At 41.3% G+C, this 12362-nt stretch overlaps 1 protein-coding gene across 1 annotated transcript in view; it reads right to left on the bottom strand.

Moving 5' to 3' along the window:
• Nucleotides 1-12362, bottom strand: part of MATN2 (matrilin 2) — a gene marked incomplete at its 5' end in the record, with an annotated part of 61514 nt that overhangs the window by 30218 nt on the left and 18934 nt on the right. Inside the window, 2 exons of the mRNA XM_080610714.1 lie at nt 3269-3391; nt 7811-7933. Coding sequence (XP_080466840.1) covers nt 3269-3391; nt 7811-7933 — 246 coding nt within the window. The remainder of the gene's footprint in view (nt 1-3268; nt 3392-7810; nt 7934-12362) is intronic.

Here is a 12362-nt window from a genome sequence, read left to right as displayed (position 1 = left end):
TTCTTCATGTAGTTTATGCTGACTCAGAGGCATCATGATTCATAACATACGGGAGCTAGAGCATACTTTTGCTCTGAAGAGCTCTCATGCTGTCTTGACTTTCACAGAATTAAGATCTACACAGTTCCTTCATTCACACTTTATTTTATTAGCAAGGCACAGAATTTATAAAGTGTAAGGAAAACTGCTTACTAAGTTTTATTTATGCTTATATTCAGTACATGCATCTTGAAAGAGAATGATTTGACATTTCTCCCTGACTACTCCTTCAAATCAATCTCTATGGCCTCCCATGTCCAGTCACTTTGATTTTTCCCTAATTGCAACCTGATGAAATTTTTAACTTTTTTAACTTTAAATTAATTTAAAGCATTTATAAAAAAAACCCCAAACAAACAAACAAAAAAAAAACCCCAAACCAGAATTCAGTTAACATGGCAGAGATGCACAGAGCTGTGAAAAGCCTGTCTGTGGCCTCTTGCCCCTTGGCTTGGGAGCTGCATTTAATGTCAGTCTCTCACCCTTGGTGCTTGCCTGAGCTATGTTATAGGTATGCCTGTGCCTAGCCTTCCATTTTGCTGATCATGATATGCTGACTGGCTAACTTGACTTTTTGAATTGACCTGAGACCTCTCTTGACACTATGGACTTGTCTGGTGATCACTGGACTGTTGGCTGAGTCTGTTTACTGTCACAAGCCCCGTTTTGTTCCTCTTCTTTGGATACTGTGGGACCAAAGGCCTTGTCAGAGAGATTACTGGCCCTCTTGTCTTGTAGCCATCCTTAGTTCCCAGACTGCACCCCCTTGCAGAGCAGCGCACTTTAGTGTTTCATGTTAAAGATCTCCTCCATTCCACAGAGATCCAATATGAAACCATAGATGTGCCTGCTGGGAGTTTCTGGTCAAGATCAGATGGGAAATGGCAATGGGAATGTGGTGGTGGAGTCTGTTACCCCACTGACCAAAAGGTGGGTACAAACAGGGAGCAGAAGGCTTCAACTCATAGGCTTTTGTCTTTTTGCCCATCTTTTTGCTGGGCAGGTTCACAGTGGCAAGGAAGGCCATGGTCAAGCTGAGAAGTCAGTCTGCAGCTCAGGTTCTGGATCAACAAAGGCTATTGCCAGGCCAGCTGGAGACTGCACTTGACATAACTAGTCCAGTTCTGGAATAATCCTTTCCCTTTCTCCCCCAGTTAAAGGGAATAAACTGAAGAGGGCTCAACAGAGACCTGCTGCTGGGACACAGTGCATCTGACTTGTGCAGAGAACTTGAGGAATCTGGTCTTAATAAGCTTGGTGAAAAGGAAGATATCTAATTGCAGCCTACAATTACTTCTTGTAGGTCATTGCAAAGGTGTTGGAACTAAAACCATCTTGCTAGTGCCACGTAATGTAACAGGGAACAGTGGTGACCACTTGTGGCTTGGGTGATTACCACTGGACATGAGGAAAATGTTTTCCATTAGAAGGATAGTACAGCAGTGGAGGAGGTTGCCCACAGACGTTTTGGACTCTCCACTGGAGATTTGTGAGACTCAACTAGACAAAACCATGGCTGACTTGATCTACAGTTTGTGGTGGTTCCACTTTGAACAGGAAGCTAGAATAAATGACTTCCAGAGATCCTGTCCATATTTCCAACATAAAGACAGCAGCACATGGTTAGACTGAGTTTATATAGCCCAATGTGCTATCTCAAGCAATAGATATCTAAGAGGATAAAGACAGGACAAGCATAAAATAATATGTTCCCTGCTACTCTCTCAGCTTCCATCATTCGGTGGATCACCAATTTAAAAAGGTTAAAGTAATTCATACAGCTAGACCATAAGTTAAACCACTCAAGACATATAAAATGTTTATGTAGTTTTAAGGTCTTTGCTCAGTTCAAACTTGGGGAAAAAACACTGTGTAAGATCCACATACTTAGTTTGAATGAGTTAACAAAAATTTGTGCTTGGGGAGTGGAAAGCACTTATACTATAAGATTTCAAGAACATGTAAGTGTAAGAGAATTTAGCCAGCCCTTAGCTGACAGATACTTGACAAATGAGCAACTTCATACAATCTATAAGCACCTTGAACCAGTACAAACTGTACTCTGGCCTTGGGGAAGTGTGTGTCTCTTTTCCATGACTGTAAGGTCAGATCTACAGCCTGGATTAAATGCTTTCTTTCTAAATATTAAAATTAAATGAAATAGGTACCAAGCCTAATACACAAAACAGTTTCTGGTTTAACACAGTCTCTCGTCATAAACACTGAAATGCTCGCAACGCTGTTAATGGCACAGAAATGCAGTTCTATATTGATGTATTTTTTTGAGAAATAACGTATGAACATACTTTTCAATGATACGGATTAAATTCACCACTGACATCAGCAGTTCCACTCACCTAAACTAATGGAGTTTGTCTGCTTACAGACACAATAGTAACATTTCTTTAGCAAAGCCCATATTTATGAAGAAAGGTAACTAGGAAGGTGTATTAAGGTTTTTGCTTCACATTCCTGAAAGTGAGTTATGACATTAAACATTGTGGAGGTTTTAGTTTGTGTTGCCAATTACAGGAAGCTTTGGCAAGAGTACTTTCTGGTCTGTCAGTCCCTCCACTTTATATCCACTCCTAACTCTGGTAATTTTTGAGCATGTTAGCCTGGTATCAATCAAATTTGACATACAACAAGCAAGCAAAGTCACGAAGTTATTATAACCTGGTGGAAACATGTAAGCTTGGTAGAAGATACTAAGGTTGCCAGAACTTTAGCTCACTATCAAAAAACTCACTCTTGAGAAAAATCCATGGGAAAATAGACTGCAACGTTTGTGTTCTCTGATTGTGGAACTGCTCTATTTAATTTTAGCTTATATTACAAACCAAGCTGATTATAAATTCTCTTGTACAGACTTGTTTACCCAGCTAGGGAGATGACATTCTAACTGAAAAGTCTGGATAATCAAAAAGACTATGCAAGACAAACTTTTGGGTTTTCATTGTTGAAAATGAGTCTATTTTCATGTTATAAGCTTCCTCCTCATAGGAGGGATCCCTATCCTTAGCCTTCCCCCCAAAAAAAACCTGCCCCCCCAAAACAACTTGCAATGCTTTCAAGACCTATGGCTTCCAGGGCACGCCATTTTCTATACCTGATTCATTACCCACTTTTCCCAGGATCAGTGGGAGTGTTATAGCTGAGACGAAGACAGAAGTAGTACGAATTATTATTATTATAATTATGTTCATAATTAAACTTTATCACAACTTACTTCTGCAAGTTCTTTTGTCTGGATTTAAAATGAACCCTGGGTGGCATCTACAATAATAGGAGTCCTCAGTGTTAACACATTCGTGTTGGCAACCTTGATTATCCAAAGCACAGTAATCTACAACTGAAAAAGAACAAGACCAACAGGTACAATTAGAAAAACAAAATTAGAACAATTATGCATAGATATTGTGGTATATGTTACACACTGTACCTATAAAAAAAAAAAAAAAGGAAAACCTGGTATAATTTCTGTCTTGAAGAGCCTTTCTGAAAAAAATTAGTGCACTTTCAATACCAACTGGCAAATCAGATTTGATGTGCGTCCTGGATCATTTCTCCTACCTATTGAACATTTATCAACTCTCAGATTATCAGGAGCCTTCTCAACATACTTTCTCAGATCTGGAAACTCAGTAACTTTGAAAGCCAGTAACTTTGTCCAGATATTCACACTGTAGGCCAAGGCATAGCAATGTTTAATTTATTTAGTTTTGCCTTCTGTCTCTCCAGTCCCAGTCCTGGAATCACTCTACTTTTCCTCGATTCCCTCTGTTATTACTTCTCAAGAGCTATTCCCATAGCCTAAGTATATAGCAGACCCATGGCAATACCTTCTACAATGAGGACTGTCACAGTACACTTATTCCCCCTAATATGCTCTAGATTCATCCTGTACAAAGCAGCTGCAGCTATGAAGCCTGAGGGCTTCAGGCTAGTATTCAACACTGATATTTTGCTTATATAACACTTTTTGTATTAGAGAAATAAAATATCATAGCTAGTCTGGTCCCTTATTTAATAAGTTTGATCATTTATTGCACAAACCTGTATTTACAAGATAGACTGCCAAAGGGTAGTAAGGTAATGCTTTTGAGTTTACTCAGAAAAGCCCATTAAAAAGTGCTAGAAAAAAAACCCCAGAACATTTAACTCCTCTTTGCAGGTTAAGCTGTTTCATCACAAAGAAAGTCTGAGAAAAAATTAGATTAGTCACAAAGCAGGTGTTCTATCCCCAGAGAGCTGCCAGTCCCACATTAGGCAAGTTTTCCTGACTCTCTGCAGAAAACAGTAATGTGCTCAGCTTCACACAGACATTTAATGAGACAGGCTCCCTTCTCTGCAGAAAACAGTAATGTGCTCAGCTTCACACAGACATTTAACAAGACAGGTTCCCTTCTCTGCCAACTGAGTAATTTTTTCATTACTTTATACTGCTGAGCCTCCTGAATTGCTTTTTAGGATTTAGAGGCAATAATTTGTTTTAATGAAATCAGTTCCTTCTTCAGTAGCCCTGCCTTTGCAAACCATGAGTATACTCAGGTGTGCTAAGATATTTGGTCAAGGCCATCAGTCAGGAAAGCAGATAATCCATTTAGCTACTTTGAAAGAGCTTCTTTTAACCCTTCAGAATATTTGTGTTGAATCAAGTCAAATTAGACCTCTTACGAGCTACTGTGTGAGACCATTTTCCTGGCAAGCACATTCCTGTTTCCAGACTGAATAGCTTAATATAAAAACATATTTATTGAATATATATTTCAAGGATATAATGTGTTGTAAAATTACTCAGTTTTCCTCTTAAATTAATTCTGACCACATGTACATTTACACGTGTTTTAAAAGACACATTAAGGAATAAGTAGGCCAAAGAATATATAATTTTTTGTATCTTGCATCATAGCTGGGAAGCAGCCCATATGGATTGCTACATAAAGTCACCTCCTCCTCTGCATTTAAACTCAAACAACATGCATTTCTACCACAATACCTGCAACTGCCTGACAATGATTATAAAGTTTAGTCTAGACTGTAATAGATTGAAATGGAATGGAATGGGATGGTATAGGGTAAGATAGGATAGAACAGTTGGAACATCCAGTAGAATGATCGTTTAGTAAAACTGCCTGACAATTCAGGGCTGACCAAGTGTTACAGCATGTCATTAAAGGCATTGTCCAAATGCCTCTTAAATACTGAAAGTCTTGGGGTATCAACCATTTCTCTAGGAAGCCTGTTCCAGTGTTTGAACACATTCTTCATAAAGAAATGCTTCCTAATATCCAGTCTAAACTTCCCCTGGCTCAGTTTTGAACCATTCCCACGTGTCCTACCACTGGACACCACAGGGAAGAACTCAGCACCTCCCTCTTCGCTTCCCTTCCTCAGGAAGCTGTGGACAGCAATGAGGTCACCTCTCAGCGTCCATTTCTCCGAAACTACACAAACCCAAAGTCAACAGCTGCTCTGTCAAGCCTTTTCACCAGCTTTGTTTGAGATAGGCCTTAGAATGCTTTATTATCAACATCTGAGCAACTATGAACCTGAGCACTCTAAGATTACAATCTCTGGAGGGAGGAACTGTGCCTTCTTATGGCTATACAGCTGCTAATGTGCTGTGGACAGAAAGGGAAAAAAAACCAAGCCCAACAACAAAACAGGTAACTAATTTTTCCAGGCTTTCTTTTCCCATTTATAACCTTTAAGGGGCCTCTTACTCACAAAAGTAGATCTGTTGGCCTGTAAGAATAATGAGCATATCAATTTAAATAATGCCTTTCCAGTAACACAATTAAGAAGTGAGAACATTAGCTTGACTATTGCTTTTGGAGCTAAGTATTCCCTCTTTCAGTAATTTTTGTATACAAATTGCCCTACTTTCAGGCAAGGTTAGCCTTGCAGACTGGCACTATTAATTGACCTACAAATTCATTTCACTTTTATGTTTATGGTTCATTTCCGTGGTACTTGCTTAGAAGGGAAACTTGTCAACAGCATTCCAGTCAGCAAGTAGGTAAGTTGTCCATGGAGTTAAATCTTCCTGAAAAGACTGAGAAAAATTATAAATCTGTATTTCTTATATTGAAGTACTGTAATCCTTTAGTTGGCATGCACAAAATATACACAGATTGTATAACAGCAAAGCAGAATATTTTCCTAATTGATTAAAGTTTTATTATTTTCGTATTTCTGTACTGAGTCATGAGACATACAGTAGAACGTGAACATGTAGAGATCTCACTGTTTTTAATGTTAGTCCATGCCTATTTCAATAAGAAGCTTTTCTAAAGGATGAATTAATGACCTTTTTAGTAAGCAAGCATTTAATTCAGTTGTCATCTCCCCATGTTTCTTCCACCCTGTTTTTCTTAAGTGATGAGAGCCATCTTTTACTTCCAGTTACCAGTTCTGCATTCTAGGTGCTTACATTGCCCCCTCTGAACTGTGGACAGCATGGGTCACCTTTGTCTTACATTGCTGTTTTACTCCTCTGATATTTATATAGGTTATTCAGGCTTAGGAGAACAAAGTAAGTTAAGGAGAAGGGCAGAAGAAAAGGGTAGAAAGAAAAGGTGACAGAATAAGTAAAGGCATAAGGAGAATGAAAAAGGATGTGGAGGAAGAGTAGAGCAGAGTTACGAAGGACTTTTAAGAATCTAGAAAGCAGCCAAAAAAAATCTAGTGGTGCCAGGACTGCAGAGAGGTGCCAACAACCTGTCAGGAGAGGAGATCCAAAGCCCAACAGCTGCAGTAATATGGAGACAGTCAAGCACCAGTGCCAGGAAAGAGAGGACAGCATGTCCAGCAACACCAAGAAGGTGGTGAGACAGTGTCCGGCAGCATGATGGAGAAAGAATGGCTTATTAGCAATACACCTTAACTGGCAGGATTTTGTTCACATGGAAGGAGGGCAGTTAAAATGAAAAGCTGTTTAAAAAGGCAAAGAGCTCTGCCAGCCATACTTATCACTGAGCAGACAGTTTCAAATATTGTTTAGCTTACAAGTATTTTCCCAAAATCTAGCATAGGATGAAAAGCTTATGAGAAGGCTAATGGACTTGTTGAAAAGATTATACCAAAAGTATTTACTGTATATAAATGGGGAAGAAGTGTGAGATACTTATATAGTAATAAAGAAAGAAGTAAGTTTTGTGTTAAACAATTATTATAATGTATTTCCACACTCACTATTTTGAGTTGTATTTCTTAGAGCTAATGTTTGCTTCTTTACTGCCCATAGCAAAAATGAAAGGCACATAGTGGATGGGTTCTTAAGGGGGGCTAAACTTTGCTTAAAGTCATCTTCCCAAAAAGAGTTTGAAATCTCTCCTGGCATGACCACAAAACCAAGTAGGAATTGGCAAGAAATTGTCTACTTCCAAGTTTTGTCATGTATAATTTCTGTCTGAAAAGGAGTAATTGAGTTTGTCTGGCTTTGTTCAGTTTTTAATGGCCACATATATCATGCCAGTACATTGCTGGCCACCTACATGGATCTAGAATAAAACATCTGGTGTGTTATTTCAAAATACCAATGTTACTTTCTGTGTGAAATTAGTTGTAACCATTTTCCCAAGCCACCACTCATTATCAGTAAAGGCCTACAAACATGCCAATATACATTCATCCTTATCTACCACTCACAGAGAAGAGAGCTTCCCATCGACATCAATGTCTGTGGCTAAACTGGATATTGATTTATATTGAATTTCCCTTTGGTTTGTGTCAAGAGGTAAATGTGAATTGCTACACTCATACTTACCAATACAATTCTTTCCATCTGCATCAAGCTCATAGCCTTCATAACACTGACAGACATAAGACCCAGGTGTGTTCACACAAATCTGCTCACAGGCATGTTTCTCCACAGCACAAAGGTCCTGAGCTACAAAACATAATTGCATGAGTATGAAATTCTTTGACTTTTTATAATATACATGCAGACTATAAATCAAAGCTAAATTTCAGGAAGCTATGAACAGCTCTTTATATATAAGCTCATTCTAACACAGAACATGCCAATGTTCTGTCACACAGTGAAAGTCTTCTGCCAGCAGGAACAACCACTCCAAGCTGAGGAGCTCATTCCTTCATCTGAAGGCACAACTATTGATGGACCAGTGGTGCCTAGCAGAGTTGCTTGACTGTGTGTTTCTCTAAAAGTCTGAAGGGCATTCTTCAGGGCTTTTTGGGAAAAAAATAACTGTGTTTAATTGTGCCTTTTTTTTTAATTCTTTTTTTGCATAACCCTCCTAGAGAAATGATGGCAAGGTTGGAAAGGGAAGGAAAAGACAACACCAAAAAACTTGGGGGTATTTCATTTCTGAGTTTCATAATTTTTCAATTTTCTGTAAAATACCATAGCAAGTTACCCCTCCCAAGCAAAAGATCTCATTAGAAAAGTTACTATGATAAATGAGGTCAGTTCAGCATCTGGCCAAATGAAGCACATTGGGCTTTCATTTCAGTAGACTAAAGCTTTCTGAGAACTCTGAGTTTCCCCAGTGAAATCTTTGGAAAGCAGAGTACTTTGTGTTACTCAGGATCAGGACTGCTCAACACATAGTGGTCTTTTAGAGTTACAAAAAGGCTCTTGGAACATGTTTAGGAAACTAGCCAAGCAAATGTGAATTTTCTTTTATAGCTGTCTACTCCTTATCAAGCGGCATGATGAACAGCATAAACAGTCGTTTAACTCTCTTGTTCCAGTATAAACACCCACAAATAGATAATTTTTCAGCTTGTTTCAGCTCCATTTCCTCTTTTGTGCTGTTTTGTGTATTAATGTAAGATTTGAACATCTCTAGAGAAGAATGGAAGAGATTAAGTTAAACAAATACGGTGTAATGAGTAAAGAATAGCCATTATCTGACACAACCACTCTTCTCTAGAAGTTAGACCAGAGTATGTGAAAGAAGCATCCTTTGCATGGATGCAAAACATCTTCATGAAATAAATGTAAGAATGTTTCAACAAATCACAGGTATGGCAGATTTTCTTTCTTCAATGCAAGGAAATACTTTTTTAGAAATAATGATATAATGAAATGTGCCAAGGAACTAAGCAATCATCTGTTCAAAAGACAAATGTACCTTTTTCCAACCTAAAAATAAGTTGTCAGTTCTTTGCTGATTGAAGCCATTTGGTTAAGGTTATTTAAGAACTGAATACTAATATGGTGTACCCTCACAATGTTAAAAAAAAAAAAGCGAATAGAAGACTGAAAACGAAGTATAACTTTACGTACATTCCTTTCATCTTGTCTGCACTGTTTAATTTAGAAAGTGTTAAAATATATACATAAAGAAACTATTTGATCATAAAAGAGCTACAAGGACATCCAAGCGTTAGATAAATAGAATCATAGAATAGTTAGGGTTGGAAAGGACCTTGAGATCATCTAGTTCCAACCCCCCTGCCATGGACAGGGACACCTCACACTAAACCATGCCACCCAAGGCCTCATCCAACCTGGCCTTGAACACCGCCAAGGATGGAGCACTCACAACCTCCCTAGGCAACCCATTCCAGTGCCTCACCACCCTCTCAGTAAAGAATTTCTTCCTTAGATCCAATCTAAACTTCCCCTGTTTAAGTTTGAACCCGTTACCCCTTGTCCTGTCACTACAGTCCCTGGTGAAGAGTCCATCCCCAGGATCCTTGTAGGCCCCCTTCAGATACTGGAAGGCTGCTATGAGGTCTCCACGCAGCCTTCTCTTCTCCAGGCTAAACAGCCCCAACTTTCTCAGCCTGTCTTCATACGGGAGGTGCTCCAGTCCCCTGATCATCCTCGTGGCCCTTCTCTGGACTTGTTCCAACAGTTCCATGTCCTTTTTATGTTGAGGACACCAGAACTGCACACAATACTCCAAGTGAGGTCTCCTGAGAGCAGAGTAGAGGGGCAGGATCACCTCCTTTGACCTGCTGGTCATGCTCCTCTTGATGCAGCCCAGGATACAGTTGGCTTTCTGGGCTGCGAGCGCACACTGAAGCCGGCTCATGTTCATTTTTTCATCAACCAACACCCCCAAGTCCTTCTTCTCAGAGCTGCTCTAAATCTCTTCTCTGCCCAACCTGTAGCTGTGCCTAGGATTGCTCCCACCCAAGTGTAGGACCTTGCACTTGGCATGGTTAAACTTCATAAGGTTGGCATCAGCCCACCTCACAAGCATGTCGAGGTCCGTCTGGATGGCATCCCTTCCCTGCAGCGTATCAACTGAACCACACAGCTTGGTGTCATCGGCAAACTTGCTGAGGGCGCACTCAATCCCACTCTCCATGTCACCGACAAAGATGTTGAGCAAGACCGGTCCCAACACCGATCCCTGAGGGACACCACTCGTTACCGGTCTCCAGCTGGACATCGAGCCATTGACCACAACTCTTTGTGTGCGGCCATCCAGCCAGTTCTTTATCCACCGAGTGGTCCACCCATCAAATTGATGTCTCTCCAATTTAGAGACAAGGATGTCGTGTGGGACAGTGTCGAATGCTTTGCACAAGTCCAGGTAGATGACGTCAACTGCTCTGCCCCTGTCCATCAGTTTCGTAGCCCCATCATAGAAGGCCACCAAATTGGTCAGGCAGGATTTCCCCTTAGTGAAGCCATGCTGGCTGTCACCAACCACCTCCTTGTTTTTCATGTGCCTTAGCATGCCTTCCAGGAGAATCTGCTCCAAGATTTTGCCAGGCACAGAGGTGAGACTGACTGGTCTGTAATTCCCTGGGTCATCCACTTTCCCCTCCTTGAAAATGGGGGTTATATTTCCCTTTTTCCAGTCATCGGGAACTTCACCTGACTGCCATGATTTTTCAAATATGATGGCCAGTGGCTTAGCAACTTCATTCACCAGCTGCTTCAGGACCCGCAGATGGATTTCATCAGGTCCCATGGACTTGTGTACGTTTAGGTTTTTAAGATGGTCTCGAACCAGATCCTCTCCTACAGTGGGCCTAGGGTCTTCATTCTCACAGTCCCTGTGTTCGCCTTCCAAGACTTGGGTGGTGCAGTCACAGACTTTGCCAGTGAAGACCGAGGCAAAGAAGTCATTAAGAACCTCAGCCTTCTCCAAATCCTGGGTAGCCAGTTCTCCCGATATCTTCCGAAGGGGGCCTATGTTGTCCCTAGTCTGTCTTTTACTCGCTATGTACCTACAGAATCCCTTCCTATTATCCTTAACATCCCTAGCCAAGTTCAATTCTAACTGGGCCTTAGCCTTCCTCACCTGGTCCCTAGCTTCCCGGACAGCATCCCGGTATTCTTCCCAGGCCGCCTGTCCCTGCTTTCACCTTCTATAAGCCTCTTTTTTCCTTTGAATTTTCCTCAGCAGCTCCTTATCCATCCAAGGAGGTCTCCTGGCCCTCCTGCTGCACTTCCTTCCAGTTGGGATGCAACACTCCTGAGCTTGGAGCAGGTGATCCTTGAATAACAACCAAGAGTCTTGGCCCCCCCTGCCCTCTAGGGCTGTATCCCATGGAACCTTACCAAGCAGGCTCCTGAAGAGGCCAAACTCTGCTCTCTTGAAGTCCAGGGCAGTGAGCTTGCTGCACGCTCTTCTCACTGTCCTGAGGATCTCGAATTCGACCATCTCGTGGTCACTGCAACCAAGGCTGCCCTGGAGCGTCACATTTCCAACAAGCCCTTCCCTGTTGGAGAGCACGAGGTCAAGCATGGCACCTCTCCTTGTCAGCTCCTCTATTACTTGCAGAAGGAAGCTGTCTTCCACACAATCGAGGAGCCTCCTGGATTGCTTGTGCCAGGCTGTACCTTCACTCCAACAGATGTCAGGGTGGTTGAAGTCCCCCATGAGAACAAGGGCCTGTGAGCGTGAGGCTGTTCCTATCTGCCTATAGAGCACTTCATCCACAGATTCCTCTTGATCAGGCGGTCTGTAACAGATCCCCACAGTAATGTCCCCCATCGCTGCTCTCCCTTTAACCCTGACCCACAAACTCTCTGTCGACTGCTCACCCATCCCCAGAGAGAGTTCCATACTCTCCAGCCTATCCCTAACATAAATAGCAACTCCACTTCCCCGCCTGCCAGGCCTGTCTTTTCTAAAGAGCCTGTAACCTTCCATTCCAACACTCCAGTCGTAGGAGCCATCCCACCATGTTTCTGTGATGCCTACTATATCATACTCCCGTAGTCCTGCACACATCTCTAATTCCTCTTGTTTGTTTCCCATGCTATGGGCGTTTGTATTTCAGTCTACCTCTGAAGAGCTGTTTATAAAAATTAGCTTGATGCATTTCAGAAAGGTTTGTAAGAACTTCAATGATCCAAAACAAGAAAAAGAATTACAATTTCACCT

Source organism: Psittacula echo (genome assembly GCF_963264785.1).
Source record: "Psittacula echo genome assembly, chromosome: 2".
Classification (NCBI taxonomy): Eukaryota; Metazoa; Chordata; class Aves; order Psittaciformes; family Psittacidae; genus Psittacula; species Psittacula echo.
The sequence above is the reverse complement of the archived record's forward strand: the minus strand, read 5'-3'. Positions and strand labels throughout refer to the sequence as shown.